This window comes from Haplochromis burtoni, unplaced genomic scaffold (assembly GCF_018398535.1).
Source record: "Haplochromis burtoni strain Fernald_Lab_line unplaced genomic scaffold, NCSU_Asbu1 Contig_106, whole genome shotgun sequence".
NCBI classification, from domain to species: domain Eukaryota; kingdom Metazoa; phylum Chordata; class Actinopteri; order Cichliformes; family Cichlidae; genus Haplochromis; species Haplochromis burtoni.
In genome coordinates, this window is record NW_024582467.1 from 336720 (window position 1) to 354167 (window position 17448).

Genomic DNA, 17448 nt, shown 5'->3' on the forward strand with positions numbered 1-17448 from the left:
AGTTTCATATATCTTTCATTTATCATGGAAAACAAATTCAAAAAATTGGCAAAGAGGGTAACAGAAATTGTAATAAATAAATAAATAAATAAATAAATAAATAAATAAATAAATAAATAAAACAAATAACATCACAGTTCTATAAGCATATTTTAAGTGACCGAAAAGGCCTGGGTTGATTACAATGTAGGCACAATAATGAAGAGTCATAAAGATACTTGCTAAACATGTCATTACTGACTTTTTATATCGAACCCCTTTATAAATCCTGTTCACTACTAAGTAGCGATATTAGACGTGAAAAACACAGAAAAACAACAGGAAATCATTTTTTTGCAGACGCCGGAACCACACATCTTTAGTACGTTTGAGTCGGCGACTCATAGGGAACGGACCATTCGACAGGTACGACGCATGCGTACAGAGGCAATGTTGTTACGAAAGTGATTATATGTTTTTAATATAAATTGAACTTGCACGTTGAAGAAGGACACAAATACGGCGGCTATATGGCAGGAGAAGATAGGGAGACTCAGACAAAGGTGAGAACTCGAAGGGACTCGATGGAATCGCGGCGGAAACGCATTGGTGTTTGCAGAAGGTCAATATCAGCCGATTTGATTTAGCTTATTTAATTTGAACTGTAGGAGAAAATGAGGAAAATATAAGTTAACAACGAGCTCAATTCGAGTAATGACAACAGGCCGAACGTTTAAATTAAGCAGCAGTTAAAGAGGACAGCTGGATGATACATAACCTTCGTGAGACAAGACGCTTCAGACAAGACCCGATTTGGAAATTTGGTGCTTAAAGATTAACTTTAAGTAGCAGACATGAAACCAGCATCCCTGTTAGTGAGGCAACGATTTTCTTAAACAGTATGGCAATCCGAAAACTTCGGCTTACGGATTATTGACCCTATTATTCAATATTTCTGTAAAACGCCTGTCTGTGTTCACAACAACACATTTAAATGAATAAAAAACAATGGACTGTGAGTGGTGTGACTGTGAGTACTGGAAAACATTAACGTGCAATAAACTGTAAAGATATTCTTTTTGGCATCATTGGATTTCTATCCAGTGTGGGGAAAATGTTGTAGGTGCCCGTTGGTCACCATGAACATCTGATTATTTCCTAACTGACAAACACAGTGTTCACACAACATTGTAAAGCATTTATAGACAAAGATGGAATTCGTTTTTGGAAGAAATTAAGATCAATGTGTATGTCTTTACTGTCTGTTCTTCAGGGTCTGAGGCTGCTGGGGATCCTGGATGTCCAGAACACTCCTTGTGCCAGGGAGGCCATCCTGCATGGAGCTGGAGGCTCAGTAGCTGCTGGGCTGCTTTATTTTCTGGCTACTAGTGAGTCTTGAGTCTGAAATGTCTCTGAATTTACTGCTTGATTGTTTTTATTACTGTCACTCAAATGTTAAAGTACAGTTACTTTTGGATGCTCCCTTGCCACAAGAGGTCGCTACAGCAGGTAACTGTAGTCAACAGGGTTTATAAAGGGGATATGCACAAAATAAAGAAAGGATGTGTTTTGTAATTATTTTTATGACGCTGCATTACTGTATCTACATTATAATCAATACAGTACTTTAAAAAAAACTTTTTGATAACAATGTGACTTTATCTGGATAAAAACAGAAAATCTAATAATCACTTTGCCAAAATCTGATCGCAGCTTCCACCTTGTGAGAGGGATGCTGTTTGCGACTCAAAATGACTTTATATGTTTCACGAGTAATCTATTTGGCAAACATATCACAGATTATAGGCCAACAAGTCACTTAGAACAGTTTAAATACAGGCAATCATTTTTTTGGCAAATAACGTAAATCACCTTTTGGCACAACATGCAGTACCCTTCCTGACGCAGCATCAGAGGGGACGTGTGTCACGGTTCGCATGTGGAGTAATTTACTATAATTTTCTTGTACAGTTCATCATGCAAAGCCAAAACCTCTTGATGTATCCAAACCTTAGTACACATTTTATGGTAGTCCCTTTAAACAGAAATGCAAGTAAACAAAAGTTATTCCAGTTCGTCTTATAGTTATCTGACTCATTTTCCTCAGGTCGGGTGAAGAGGTCTTTTGATGTGGGATTTGCGGGTTTTATGGTCACCACACTCGGGTCCTGGTAGGTCTTAAGGACACAATTTTTCTTCAGTGCCTTTCACGTTTTAGTCAGAATAAACATTTCTGTTTTTGGCTCCTTCTCGCCTGTCTAGCTTGTTTACTACTTTGTTGTGTAACTGGAATGCTCCTGTTTCTTCCCACTGTTAAGGTTTTATTGCAGGATGAACAATGCTAAGCTCCGTGTGCAGCAGAGGCTGATACAGGAAGGCATCAAAAACAAGGTTGCGTATGAAGGAACTGTTATGGACCCCACAAAAAAAGGCAAAGCAGAAGCACCTTCAGGCCCCTCGTGACCTCTAGCTCTTTTCCTCTCGGAGGACAAAAGAGAATGCAGCTAGGCTAAACAGACCTAACAGCGTTTCTCTGAATTGATGGACAACATTATTAGAAACATTTCATGGATGTTTTTCTGTGTTGGATTGTTAAGGAGCTCCTTCTCTGTTATTGAAATTCCTTCATAATCTGAAAGCGCCAAAGCAAGTTAGTTTCATTTTCCAGTCCCTGACATGATGAGTTTGACTCATTTTCACTGTATCCTAATGCTAAACTAATAAAAGAAGTACTGATTTTGTTTTATTTGTTTTAAAATGATGATCAGGTTAAGTTATTACTGAGGTTTTCTACACATCAGCCTCTACATAATGTAAAATGGAAACTGCTAGTGTGAATCTGTTGTTTTATGTTATTAAAGCAACAAAATCAAAAGGTGTATCAGAAATGAAGGAAAATCAGGATGTACTGGAGTCTTTTCAGTGGTGTTTATCTGAATGTGCTGAATGAAGCGTCTGTGGGAGAAAGTACAGAGCAGCAGGATTTGTGACTCAGTCTTTAAATCCACTGTAACCCTGAAGGTTTGATTATTTAATATAACAGTTACATGCTTTTGAAATTAAGATTAAAATTAAAAATCAAAACAAAGGCCTCATATAGAAATTGTAATTGATCTTTTTTTATTATAAACTTTTCTGTGATTCAACTATTAATAAAATTACTGTGAGCCTTAAATTTAGGTTTAGCTTACATTTTGAGTCTGTTACCAGGGCAACAGTTTGTGATCCTAGCTTACTGGCAGGTTTTCTTTATTAAACAGAACTTCTCTCTGACTCCTCTTCTGCAGCTGCAACTGAACCAGCTGACCGAGGCTCTTTTTCATTTCTGCAGTCACAAAGTTGCCATTTTGATATTAATTTGTTACTTTTGTTTGTTTAGTTTGCATCAGGCTGTCAGCCTCTTACTGTAGTGATCACATATGTATGAAATTTCAAACATATACGATCTACGAACAAGGTCTTCTCAAGTTACAGCTGAATTCAACTCAAGAATCACATGAAAAATTTGGTTGACTCCTGCTTTATTTATAGAGGTAAATTGAGTGCAGATAAATGCTGACTGAGTGGAGAATGCTGATTACGATGACTCATTTTCCCTTGTGTATTATTTATTTGTTTCTATGGGGCTCATGGTCCACACTCAAACACATTTATTTGCCCTTTACAGCTGAATTAAAACTGAGGTTCTGCAAGCTGATCAGTTTTTCTGGAAATTCAGTTTCTCATTTCTAGTCAGGATTTTTTAAACCTGCTCTCTGGAATATAGCCCCAGATCCTAGCTGGATAAATGTGTTTGCTACATGTTCAAGTGGTTTTATATTCTTGGCACACTGTTGTAAAATGTTGGCTAGCAAGTGTCTATCTGTCCTTCCTGTTTGTAGTACTGCAGGCCATTGTAGGTCCATTCTAATATCAAAACGGCCTCTTTAAAAAATATTTAGTATGTTTTACGAAACATATTACACTATTTCAAATGCTTTTGGTGCCAGAAAATGTTAGTATGCCCTCCTGTATGAAATCAGCTTGCTTTTTGTCCTTAGTGAGTTCCTGGTACCAGCTACAGGACATGCAACAGGAGTGTAAAAGTAGTTTTATATCTCAGCTGCCTTAAAAAGGAAAAACTCTAAAATGAAATCTAAAACATTGTGCAGAAGAAGTAAGATATGCAAGGCTACATCAAACAGATCAGATTAAGAAGGGAATCATTGTTCAGTCCAGGTTCCTGTTCAGCTCCTGTATATTTTACTCTGATGCACAATGTACAAAGAATTTCTGCTCACATTCTTCATTTACATTTTTTCTCCTGCATAGTCACATAAAGTAAAAACCTTTATCAGGTTGTGTAGCTAATACTAATCTAATGAACATGAAATTCCATTTATTGTTATTTAGCGCATGTGAAAAGTTTTGTTTTAGGTTTTCTATCAGATCAGTTTTAGAAAGAGAAAAATCATTATTTACCACTTTAGCAGGTTAATAATTTGTTCTGTCTGATCACTTTTGACCATTTATAGCCCTGAGCCTTAGAACTTCAAAGAAAAAGACAAAAACAACAACAACAAAAAGAACATTTAGAAAAACAAAGCAGAAAATATGGCAGCATTTTAAACAAACAAAAATAAAAACAACAGCTACCATTTTAGGAATTACAGTATTTAATTAAAAAAAACGGAATAATTTGAGGGTTTTTTGGTTTGTTTTTGTTGCGTTTCCTGTTTTTTGGTCTGTTTTGCCCTTGTGAGTCATATATTTGATATAAAACAAACAACTCTTTAAGGCAAATAATCCTCCTGGGTAAAAATAAAATCTAAGCTCCTCCCTTTAGAAATAAAAAATAGTGCGACACAAACATACAGAAATAAAGTTTACATACAGGCTGTTAAATTATACTGATATCAGTTTTTAATGCAAATCTTCTCATCCTGCTGTGTCACAGACACGAACACCAACAGAGGAGGCTGAGCACATCCACGCCTCATTCAAAGCAGCTTTCTGAGCTCTGTTGAGATCATGAGGCTCAGCACAGCAGCAATAAACAGCTTTGTAAAAGTTCCATGACACGTAGTTTCACAAGAAGACTGAATTCACACACCAGACATGTTACTCAGACACATGGTGTCTGACATTTTAAGACGGAACTAACATATTTGAACAGTTTTTGAATTTAATCTGGAAAAAAGGCTGGGATCACACCTGAAGTGGTTTTGACGCATGGCAGTAAACACGACATACACCACAGGTAGGACATGAAGAAAGTTATTAAAAATGATAAAAATACAGTCTGTCCTTTCTCTGAATTCAGGATTGCAATGGATGTTTTTAGGATGCACCATTTAGTTCCATTATAATCTAGACCTCAAAAACCGGGTAACTCTCACTCAGACGTTCTGGATGGACAAGCAGCACTGCAGGGAAGCAGAAAATTATGTAAATGTGGGGATGAATTGTCTCTTAAACGATCTCTAAACTTAACTCGCTTCTCTGCTGCTGTCATGTTGGTATGTTCCGTCAGTTTGATGACAAATATATATTTATTTAGAAAAAAAAATAACCGTGTTAACAAAAAAACATTTTTTTTCTTAAAAGGAAATGTGCTTATATTGAAATAGAGTTCAAAGGTCTCATATTGAATTAAATGGGAGCTCAGTGCATAGTTTAGACAGAATCGTGGATAGCTAAGCACTGTTATTCGTCTATATTGAGGTTTGTGTTTAAGGGCTCACATGTACATATCGGATGTGTTTATCTGGCACATTAAAAATGATTTTGTCCTTGTGTTTTTGCATACTGCAGTAGGTGGTCACTACAGCCTGCTGCCTTCACAGCATCACCTCTTTGATCATCTAAACAGCTGAACACATAAAGAGCTACTGTGCAGCCTCTTATGGCTGACAACAACACGGTGACAATAGCTGTCCCTGACCTCGTCATTTCCACTGTTAGTGCCACTAATAACACCGCCACCAATGTCCACTTAGCCAAAGTGATGAATTGGCTGACCTTCAGCCTTGGGCTGCCCGCCATTGGACTCGCTCTTTACATCCTCAAGAATCTCTCCAAAGGTTTGTCTTCTCTGTGTTTAAATATGTCTTGTGATTAGAGTACAGCCTTTCAGAGCTAAAGATGCAGAGGTTTGAGTTAGGCATTTTGGCTAAAGCTGGGACAAAGTTGGCACTAGCAGTGTGTGCAGCACAGTATATGTTTTTTGTTTTGTTTCATTCTTGGGATTTTATCACTGTGCATCACTTTAACCCCCACTTCTAACTGCTTGTCACCACTGAACACCTTTTTCAAGTGTGGCTAATGGAAACCAAAGAAAATAGCCCCTTCGATCTAACATGAATTGTCTTTGATTACTTTTACCTCAAAAACTGGGCAGATAACAGCTTCTGGGCACCTCCTGCGCATCCTGCTGGACACTAGGAGGCAGTCAAATTTCATGTAAAAGTAAAATTTCATGTCTTGCTTTCAGCAGTTGTAGACAATACAAATTTGTTTCTTCACCCTGAATATATAGCCACTATTATAAATCTACTGAGCCACTAAACAGGTAAACCAAAGACAGTGGAGACGATTGTATCATATCATCAAAGAGGGATAAGGAGGCTGACATTTGTCTTCAGGAATGCAGCGTATGCTCCCAACAGGTTGATATCACAGCTAATGTGATGGCAGCAGCAGAATACACTGATCTAAATGGGACTGCTTACTGATGGCACCAAAAAGACCTGAAACAAAATTCAACACAGACACATGGAGATAAACTCTGGGTCTCTGGCATCATAACAGCCTGGCTGATAACCTTCAGGAATACTTCTTGTACCAGAAACCTTCAAACTGTTAGGTGTAGAACACATGCCTCACAGAATGTAAAAAGAAATGGGAAGAAAAGCAACAAGCCACTGAACCACAGCAAAGGAATCATAGGCACAGATAAGTAGTGGCTCTTAACACACTTTAAACAAATAGCCCAAATTACTGGTGACTGTGGTCTACGACATGCACATTCAGTGGAGAAGGGGTGATTAAATGCTGCCTCCTAAAAGTAAAAGACTTTCAGACAGGTTGTTAAAGCACAAATACGATGAATGTGATATTTTGCGCTGTGCCGCATACATTTAGAGAGGAAGCGTTAAACCTTGTTTAAGCCTGCTGACGGCTAACTGTTATCAGATGTCCACAGGCAAAGTTTTGTTTAAGCTACTCAGCCTGTGCATCTGTTTCAAATAACTATGTATTTTTTTCATTGGGATGAATTTGATAAACTATTTGAAGATCATCTGAAATTACTCAGAAATCTGATTGTGACCCACACCCAGTTTCACACCTTGGCTCAGGCAATTAGAGGATCATCAGGGGGTCCTTTTGTCCCTCTGTGGGGGGACACTCCCACTAGGTTTAAATCTGGGACTCTCCACCATTTGACCTTAGAACTGAAGAAGCTTCTCGGATGAGAGGTGAAACGTCTTCAAGCAACTTAAAGAAGTCCAGACGCTTTTCTTTGCAAGCTCCTTTGACTACGATGACCTGGATGACTGAGAACCTTCACAGACATACTCAGAAGTCTATGCTTATAACAGCAAACATCAATCTTCTTTTCCCTTCATTCCCCAATGACCTTGGCCACGTCTCATAAGTAATCTGCAGCTATACAGTAAAATACAAGAAAGTAATGTGAACCCTTATGAACAAAAATATCGAGTATCTGTGGGATGTGCTGGACAAACAGTCGCCAACTGCTAGTGATCAGGGACTTCTGCGCTTCTGAATAAATATCTTCAGCACTTCTGTTGGATCAGCAAATAATGGATAAGCACCTGTTTCTAACAACATGTCATCATCTTGATAGGTTTTAGTATTTCCTGAGTACAAGTGAAGTATTTAATAGCAATAGCTCAGCAATTCATTTAATTTCTGTGTTTGTTTTCCAGATGGGAATAAAGTTCCCATGCACGTCATCTTCCTCCTGGTTTCTGACATCATCAGTTTCTTCGGACGTCCTGATGTGAGTCAGAAAGTGGACAGCGGGTCCACGTTCTCTGCTAATCCCACCGACTTCATCTTATATTTTGGTGTTGTCTCCAATATCACCCTCATGCTGTTCATAGCTCAGGAGCGCCATCTCCAGGTGGCCTACCCACAATGCCTTGCCTGCTGCACCAGTATCAGGAGGCATCCCGTAGTGGCCTTGGTAGCATGGGCTGCCCCATTCGCCATCCTGGCTCTCGCTGTGCTACAGTACAACCTCTGGTTCGCTGTGGCTCTCCTTGCTCCTTTCCCCTTTCTCCTCTTCTTTGCTGTGGACTCATGGAGGGCTCTGAATTGCTCCAGATCTAATCCTTCATCACCAGAGAGGAGAAGGACAGTGGTGGGTATCGGTGCAATCTGGGCCAACTACACTGTCCTCTATGTCCCTTTCATCCTCAACCTCCTTCTTGAAGCTCTGTCCTTGACAGAGGTGGTGAGCTATCTGGGGCTAGTGTCTCACTTGCTGCTCTACCTCAGCCCTCTGGTGGACCCTTTCATCTATATATTCATGAATAAGGGTCCCAAAGAGGTGCTGCAGGCACTGCCCTGCTGCCAAAGGTGTAGTCAGAAAGAAAACACGACACCCACAGTGAACACTGTGTCTGAGACAGTAGAAACAAGACTTTGAAGAGGAAATACAGGAAATACACAAATCTGGCATGGGACAGTTCATAAGTCTGTCAGATTTCTGGAAGAGATTTTTAGTCTGAGGCATTTTACACAGGAAGGATTCTGTTACTCTAAACTTGTAAAACTATAAACTACTGTAAACACATAAGACTGCAGTTATGTGCGGGCAAGGAGAAGAGAAATCTGATAGCAATTAGCTTTGGCAAGACCACACAAGTAGTGTCAATGAAAAGTGTCAGGTTGAATATAATTGGATGTTACAGGTCAGCTGGTAACAAGGTGGTTGATGAGATGGTAAACAGAATAAGAGGCTCCATTCCAACACTGAAATAATGCATATAGAGAAATCTGGCTCTCAAATCCTTCCTCAGCCATACGAGCACATATGCTTCATATGCACAATCAAAATAAGGGTCACTGGATTAGCCATTGTCCATTATAACTGCAAAGCTACTAACACGGTCTACTCATCTATTTCAGCTTATCATAACGTCTCTCTCTATATCTGAAATGCTTTGTATTTGTTTGTATTAACACTTGCTTTCTTTCATTGTCAATTTCTTTTTATAAGTTAGCGTTCCTTTTTAAGTATATTTACAATTGTAGGAAATTGTTACCAGTGCTGGAAAATCAACTTTTCTTGCAGGAATGTGCACACACACACACACCTGCATCTAAAGGGCAGCCTAAAAAGCGAGCTGATGGCTGTTCCCTTCAGGATCTTGCTGGATACATTTATTTTTGCTGTGTTCTCATATTTTAGTTAATGCAAAGCTCAGTATTGCTGGATAATTGTAAAAAGTACAAGTTGAAGTGTAATGAATTGTCTGTGTTTACACTGAGCAGTAAGGTCACTTTTGATCACCTGACAGGTTGTTCTAATATTAGAACTGCCTCACATACATTAAAAATAACACGGTGAAGCTCTTCCATACATCTTGCATACGTTTTGTTTTTTTTTTTTTAAAAAAACTGTGAAAATGTAAATTCCTGCTGATTTGTACAGTTTTTAAGATCTCACAATACTTCTTGCTTCATGTACTTTATTAAACCTATAAATTTTATTGTACTTAGATTTGAATGCAGTTACACATCTATATTTTTCTCGTTTTCCTTTTTTCATTTTGTTTTTCTTTTTTTTTTTCAATTGTGTAAATATCAGTGGGGAACTGTCTCGGTATTTAAAGAAAAAGGTCCACATATAAAGTCTAATACAGTGCATCATCTTTTAGATCAAATAAAATTGTAACTGAACATTGGTCAGTGCAATTTTTTAATGTTATAAAAAATGACATTTATTCTTTCTTTTTTTACATTTTTGGTCAAAATCTCTTTTGATTTTGAATTCATTCTTCGTTAACCTAATTGTGACTTAACTTCTAGGAAAATAAGCGAGGATTCCTTGGATACATCTTTCTTTCTGAAATTAAAAAGAATGGAAAAAAATAAATACAGACCAACATAATATTTAAAATAAGTTAAATAAAACATCAGTAGCTCAACAAAAGGCTTAAAAGTCTTTAAAAAAATCACACAGCTTATATTTTAAATAACTTCATATATATTATATATATATATATATTATATATATTATATTATATATATATTATATATATATATATATTTTTTTTTTTTTTTTTTTTTTTTTTTTTTTTTTTTTTTTTCAGCTTTAGCATTAATTTAATATATGTATTGTATTATGTCACCAACCTTGGATTTTCTATGTCATCAATTGTCTCAGGCAGCTTCACATTCAGTGTTTCTGGAAGAAGCAGAGCCACTAGGCCAGAAATAATGGCTAAAGAGCAGAGGATGATCTGAGGAAGAAGAGTCCACACATTCTCCAGCAGCAGGATGAGTGGAGCAATTGATACTCCCAGACGACTCACGAAACTAGTATAGCCCAAACCATTCTGCCTGATAAGACAGAAAATAAGTCAGAGGAAGTGAAACCTCTGTAACCCTGCTGAAGGCAGACGAGTTTATAGACCTTAGGTGATCTTTACTCAAATAATAATTAACATCCAATGCCGGAATAATGCATAATAATCCTACCAAATAAAAAATAACTGGCATGGGTCAAGGGATTGGAAGTAAGTGAATCACTGACCTGGTCACGGTAGGGTAAAGCTCAGTGGTGTAGAGGAAGATGGTTGTAAATGAAGCTTCTGAAAGGCCTTTTCCAAGTATGGCAACAATGGCACGCACGTGCCACAGATCTAAAGAAAAAAAAAGGAAATAAATAAATAATCATTTACATTTAGTTACTGTGAAACAAAAGGGAAAACTGATCACTGCAGTATAAGCTGCAGTATTTATTCTACAGCAGTGGTCTGGTAATCTAAGGATATAACATCTGTAAATAAAAGTGTAGCATGGTTTTAAAGTCTTACCAAAAAAGTGCCCTAAAAACCTGCATTCTTTCTAATGGCCAGCAGAAGGCTTTTGTGAAAAAGAAATCAAGTAGTGATTTCTTCTATTAAATATGTATTTAATTTGCTTGTAAGTTATTACTTGACTAAAAACTTAAGTGATGACTAAACAGTCTCAGTCACAAAAATCTTTAAAAAAGTCTAATTTACAGTAAAAAAAAAAAGATAGTAATACTTAAGGTAATGGCTACATTGTGATTGACAGGTACCATTAAATACAATTTCGATGCCAAAACTAGCATACAAATTAATATCATAGTAAGGCAAGGCAAGGCAAATTTATTTGTATAGCACAATTCAACAACAAGGTGATTCAAAGTGCTTTACAGAGACATTAGAAACAAAAACAAATAAAAAGTATGATTTAAAATTGATTAAAACAAGCAAACTAACTAACTAACTAACTAAACACACACATTTCACACCTGTTCGCGCGATCTGAACCCTTATCGTAAGGGGAGCTACCAGTCCTTCTGTGGACGAGCTACTTTCTATTTTAAATTCCCTGAATTTAAAATACTCTCTAGAGCCAGTCTAGACCCAGCTGGGGAGCTACCCAGAGCTCTAACCCACTTAACAAACAAACAAAACAGTATATAAAATCAAAACAGATAAAATCAGAACAGTAGATAAAATCAGTAGTTAATGTAAGTTTTGAAATTTAAGCTTAACTAATTAACAAACAAACAAAACAGCATATAAAATCAAAACAGATAAAATCAGAAATAGATAAGATCAGTAGTTAATGTAAGTTTTGAAATTTAAGCTTAAAAGTGTGGATTTGGTGCTTTATTTAAATGCAGCTGAGAATAGGTGAGTCTTCAACCTGGATTTAAATAAACTGAGTGTAGTAAATGAACAATGTATGCTGGGAAAAAAACAGGCTAGCAGAAACTAGCAAGCTTAGTTAGCCGGGTCCTGTATGTGTGGAGTTTACATGTTCTCCCTCCCGCTGTGTGGATTCTCTTTGTGTACTCAGGGCAAATCCCAGAGCTTAAAGACAAGCATTTCAGATTAATTAGTGACTCTAAATTGGCCATAGATGTGAGTGTAAGTCAAAGGTTATCATTCTTCGTGTGTTAGCCCTATGATAGACTGGTGACCTGTCCAAGGTCTACCCCCCTTCTCCCAAATATGACAACAGGGATACGCTCCAGCCCTGCGATGACCCTAAACTGGATGTGTTTTCAAAAAACAGAATGGATGGATGGCTGGATGGACAAATAGATGGATGTATATCTTCACAAAATGCCAACAGGCAAAACTCCCAACTCAAGCCTTCAAATCAGTGATCCACAAACGACTGGCTGTAAAAACTGCATACACAAGAAAAACTGCATTCTTCCTCTTCCTGTAAAAGAGAGCACATTAAAATCTCACGGTATGATTTTATTGTGCTCTCTTTTACAGTGACCCTGTTTGGGTGAATGAATGCACCTGAAGTGAGAAGTTATTGGTTTCACAAAGATACCTCTGCTAATAAAATGAGTGCACTTTAGTTTTCACAGTATTACAAATAAACAAACCAGCCTGCAGTCTGTGCGGTTACAAAACTTCTGGAAAACAGGTAACAAAAAGCTCTCAGTGACCTTTGGGAATAAAGATGTTTATCCCGATGCAGATCCCTGTCAGTAGCAACGTGCCTGATTGGCATTTCCTTCGTCCAATGATGTTGAGAAAACAATAAATTGTGAGCTTGGCAGGAACTTCAATGGCTCCATAGATAAAGTGTGTGAGGTACATATTCAAACCAAACCCAGTGATGTTCAAGCTGATTCCATAGTATGTTGAGGCGACTCCATACCTGCAGAATATAAAAAAGTATTTATAAAACCTACACCATTCAAAATACTATTGAAAAGAGATTTCTGATTAATTCAAAATCTCAGAGTAGTAGATAGAGGTAGTTTATGATTTATATAATTGTTGTTGGTATTGTTTTCATGCTGATACACACCAAACAATTCCAAGTAAAAAAGTTAACCATCTCATTCTCGGTGTTTTGACTAGGTGGAAGTACGTATAGTTTTTTGCCTGGTTTTCCTGGACTTCTATGTTGGAAAGAGTCTGTAGACAAACAGAAATAATAAGCAGTTAAACATGGATATTGATTTCTGGGCTAAATCGAAATTTTTATTGTTTTTTTTGTTGCTATTTTAATATGTTGGTTCGAAACAGGTCTCTCTTGTAAATGACACACAGAGTCTCAATGTTTTGTCCTTCAGAATGCTGAGGCACAAAACTCATATTGTATGCGTTGAAGAAGGTGATGAAACAGGAGGAATGACTGCAGTTTTAAGCGGTCTTTCAAGAAAAGTTCATTCACAAAGTGTGGACTAAGGCTGATGTCACTGTTTCAAGAGCCACAATCCACATCAAACCACCCCTGAACCAGAGACAAAGTCAGAAACATGTAACTTAGGCTAAGGAGAAAAAAGAACTGAATCGTTGCTCATTGATAAAAAGTCCATTGAACATCAAAGTTAAAGAGTGTGGATGAAGAGTGCACAGTATCCAAAGTGTGTGAAGTCCAATGTGAAGTTTCTGCTGTCTGTGATGATTATACAACTGTCTACCAAGAGATTTCAGAGTATTTCTTTAGTCTGCTCACAAGCTTTGTACAGATCCTGAATCTCTTTTCCAGTAGGAGCTGGCGCCTTCTCACAGTGCAAAACTTTTTGCTTGATTAACCCATGCAACTTAACTTATGTACTTAAGTAGAATTGTCAGGTATCTGTACTTTACTTGAGCAGTTTTTTTCTGACAACTTTTTACTTTTACTCCCTACGTTTTTAAACGATTATCTTTACTTTCGACTCATTTTCTTACATTTTCAAAATGGGCTTGTTAGTTTTGGTTTGACGTATTTGAGGGAAGTTATAAACGAAGCCCAGCCTTACCTCTAGTTTTTCTCTGGAAAGTTTTTGTCTTCTGTTGATGTTTGCACATTTGTCAAGATAAAACTGGGCCCTTTCCACTTTACCATTTGCTAAAAGCCAGCGAGCAGATTCAGGAATCCACCTACAATTATAATCATACAAAATAATTAACCATTAATTACAACGATTATAAGTCAGATGTGGGAAATACACTTCCAAAAAATGTCATGAATTAATGTTGTTATGAATAAAAAAACATCTGTTTTGTTCCCCTGCTGTTGTACTTCACTTACCACCAGGTTAGAACTGCGAATCCTAACGGGGCTGTAACTGTCATGGTCAACGTCCGCCAGTCAGTGAGAAGAAAGGCCATCCCAGCCAGCAGCATGTAACCTACAGACCAGGCCAGGCTGCCAATCACCCCAATAGTTGACCTATGACTTATGTCAGCCCACTCAATGGCTGAAAGGTATGAAAAGTACCAAAATGAATGATTATTAGTTTATTGTTAATTATGAATTTTAAACCTACAACAACTGATTTTAGGGGCGCAACATGTGATGTGTTAACATTTTTTGAAGGCAAAAAAGTCATTTACTGAGAACTATTGAGATGATGCTGATTCCTGTCAGTGAAAATCCAGTGAAAAATCTCAGCACTGCAAACAGTATGTAGGAGTTTGCAAATGCGCTGGAGAAGCCGAACACGATCGACAAAATGTAAGAGACCAGAAGCATGGTTTTTCTCCCATACCTGGAAACAGCACAGGAAGTACATTTTCCCATAACAACCTACAAAGTACAGTCATGTTTTTTAAGTGTGGTTTTGACCAAATAATTATCACAACTATTATTCCTTGTGCACAATAAATTGAACAATGGAAAAACAAATGCATATCCAGCATAAAGTGAACTGCCTTACTTATCACAGAAGAATCCAAAAGCTAGGGCTCCGATCATAACTCCAATGAAGAATATTGTGTTTGTGGTTTTTGTCAGGCTCTTTTTATCACAGACAAGGTTCCACTGGGAAAGAAACCCACAGAGGAAAGCATCATTTAATTTGATCCATTTAGGTACTAGTTTCTTCTATTCAGGCCAATGTAAGGGTCAATATTTTTTTAAATAAAATTTGAATTTCATGACAGTCAATTTATGTCACACACATCTGTGCATGTTTTTTGTTTTTTGCAATATTAGTATATAGTCGTACACTATTTTTACTGTACCTCTGTGGCCAGCGTGGAAATGAAGGTGGAATTGTCATAAACCCATCCACTCTGACACCAAACTGTGGGCAGGTCAGTGCGGTTGGAGTTGTTGGATAAAAGCTGAAACTGAGGCTCTGCGAACATCTCACAGGATTTCGGCTCCCCATCTTCTCGTACAGGAAGGCTGACAGTCAGTTTCTGCTCCTGAGTTAAATTTCTGAAGAGTTCTTCTGAAGACTTCTCCAGCGTGCTAATGTCACAGTGGTGAGGGGGCACAGCAGCAATGAAGTTATTTAGTAAGAAGTGACAGGGGAGAACCATCCGCGAGGTGCACAGCAGGATGAGGATGGCGATTTGGAAACGCCCAAACCCATCGATTTCCTCGAGGATGGTCTCAAACTTCATCTTTGCTCTGCTTATGACTCCAAAAGTAAGAGGTTTAGAGTTAGTTTAAAATGTCAGAAATTTAAAGATGTGAACATGTATCAATACAAAGACTGAGATTACTCACCTGCATAAAAAGCTGCATAGGGTGCATGCACTCGAGCTGCAATGTCCTCTTCTGAGTTCTCTGCCCCCTTTTATATGATAGGGTTGGATTTAAGCTGTTCAGAAATTTGCCTGGCAAACTGACTTGATCATTAACTTCAGGGTGACTTTTGAACATCATTACATTGCGAAATATGTCAAAGTCCAAGTTGGTACTCCAAGTTACACATTGGAGAAGCTAGTACAAATGTCAAATGCCCCTTAACGCTCCTGCTACATGAATGTAAGGACAATAAAATTAAAATAATGCAAACCGCAAAACCAAGCAAACAAATGATCTCCATAAAAAGCTTGTGACATTTCCCTTCATAAAAATCAGTAAGCAAAAGTGACTCTGGGAAAGGACAAAATGTTCTTACTCTGATCTCCGTGTCTCGGGGTCTCTGTGTGGGTACCTTCTACAAAGTTCACAGTTCAATAGAATGCAGATTTTAAGACAAATGCCTCAAACAAGCTAGGCTGGTTAGTAACCCATCCACTGATAACCCTCAGCCACATTTTAACTTACAAGTGTTAGTCCTTCTTCCAGGAACAATTGAGCTTCAGACACGCCGCACTCTGCATACGTTTAGGACAGAAATTATGTAATGTTCGAGGGTCACTAGTCAGCAAATATGACAATTAAAATAACTGATTGGATAGCACTTCTAAGATATTAATTCTCTCACAGTTTACACCTGTGTACATTATTAAATTAAGATTTAGTCATGAACTGTTTTACTTCACATCTGTTTCTAATGTATTGATGTAAAGTAAAGTAAGTAAAGTAAAAATTTATTTATATAGCACCTTTCAAGATAAAAATCAAAGTGCTTCACAGAAGCTAAAACCTAAAAATAAAAATCAACCAAAAGCAAGTTTAAAACCATGGCCGGCAGCGGCAAAGCCAAACACAGGCGCCATCATACCGGAAGATGTTTCACCTTTCTTCATTGCATAACAGTCAAATAACAATGTAAAAATCAGAAACAGATACAAAAGAGTTAAGAAATACTACTTTAATTCACTCAGATAAACGAAACATGTCAGTTTAATCAATTACACAGAATAGTACAACATGTATACATGTTTTTTTTACTTGGCTACATGTGTGTCAGTGGATGTTTCAACCAACCAAGCTTATTTAATTATTTAAGTGTGTAGAGCAGGGGTGGCAATTCCAGGCCTCGAGGGCCGGTGTCCTGCAGGTTTTAGATCTCACCTTGGGTCAACACACCTGAATCACATGATTAGTTCATTACCAGGCCTCTGGAGAACTATAAGACATGTTGAGGAGCTAATTTAGCCATTTAAATGGCCCTGGTGAAGAGCAACAATAGAGGAACTGCAAATGTTACAAGCAATTCCACTGAAGAACCATCTGCACACTGCACAAAAATTACTTTTCAGGTTTACAATTTCCTGCTACTTGGAAAATTAAAGAGTAGAGGCCAAAAGGTCAAATATCATGCAATTTGAATTTGAAAATTGCATTTTATGCTGGATACTATTACAGATCATCGAATCCTCACTGAATCAAAATTAAATTAATATTTAAGAAAGAGGGGGCCTCTGAAAATTAGCATCTACTTCACCATTTTTGAAAATAGTCAGAGGTTAAAATGTATTTGAGTTATTTCTGGTTTTAGTAAACAACTTTTGATCAAATAGCTGAACCAGTTTTTGTAGCATTTTATATGTTTTTTTCCCCCCAGCTACAGATGTGAGAGACAGAATGTAAAAGTTAGCAGTGCCATGCTAT

At 37.5% G+C, this 17448-nt stretch overlaps 2 protein-coding genes across 4 annotated transcripts; one reads left to right on the forward strand and one right to left on the reverse strand.

Moving 5' to 3' along the window:
* The first annotated feature begins 379 nt into the window (after positions 1-379).
* LOC102313685 (cytochrome c oxidase assembly protein COX20, mitochondrial) lies at positions 380-3676 on the forward strand. The gene is made up of 4 exons (XM_005935442.2): positions 380-542; positions 1253-1367; positions 2087-2150; positions 2298-3676. The coding sequence occupies exons 1-4, from the start codon at positions 510-512 to the stop codon at positions 2440-2442; spliced, it is 357 nt and encodes a 118-aa protein (XP_005935504.1). The 5' UTR covers positions 380-509; the 3' UTR covers positions 2443-3676.
* A 6121-nt stretch (positions 3677-9797) lies between these two features.
* LOC102312755 (solute carrier family 22 member 7) lies at positions 9798-16452 on the reverse strand. 3 transcript variants are annotated; one of them, XM_005935440.3, is made up of 11 exons: positions 15670-16452; positions 15177-15570; positions 14870-14973; positions 14547-14701; positions 14242-14410; positions 13970-14090; positions 13027-13136; positions 12659-12873; positions 10748-10856; positions 10348-10554; positions 9798-10057 (listed from the first exon to the last, which is right to left on the reverse strand). In XM_005935440.3, the coding sequence occupies exons 2-11, from the start codon at positions 15561-15563 to the stop codon at positions 9994-9996; spliced, it is 1641 nt and encodes a 546-aa protein (XP_005935502.1). In that variant the 5' UTR covers positions 15564-15570; positions 15670-16452; the 3' UTR covers positions 9798-9993. The 3 variants fall into 3 exon arrangements, with proteins under 3 accessions (XP_005935502.1, XP_005935501.1, XP_042079167.1); XM_005935439.3 differs by having other exon boundaries at positions 15177-15573; XM_042223233.1 differs by having other exon boundaries at positions 15177-15580; positions 15670-16447.
* Positions 16453-17448: the final 996 nt, after the last annotated feature.

Excerpts from the sequence above, each read along its gene's own strand:
- LOC102313685 (XM_005935442.2), top strand. The coding sequence starts at position 510 with ATGGCAGGAGAAGATAGGGAGACTCAGACAAAG. Across the intron at positions 543-1,252 it reads ATAGGGAGACTCAGACAAAG|GGTCTGAGGCTGCTGGGGAT; the intron begins GTGAGAACTCGA and ends TCTGTTCTTCAG. Across the intron at positions 2,151-2,297 it reads GTCACCACACTCGGGTCCTG|GTTTTATTGCAGGATGAACA; the intron begins GTAGGTCTTAAG and ends CCCACTGTTAAG.
- LOC102312755 (XM_005935440.3), bottom strand. The coding sequence starts at position 15,563 with ATGAAGTTTGAGACCATCCTCGAGGAAATCGATGGGTTTGGGCGTTTC. Across the intron at positions 14,974-15,176 it reads TTTCCACGCTGGCCACAGAG|TGGAACCTTGTCTGTGATAA; the intron begins GTACAGTAAAAA and ends TTTCTTTCCCAG. Across the intron at positions 13,137-13,969 it reads TTTCCAGAGAAAAACTAGAG|ACTCTTTCCAACATAGAAGT; the intron begins GTAAGGCTGGGC and ends GTTTGTCTACAG.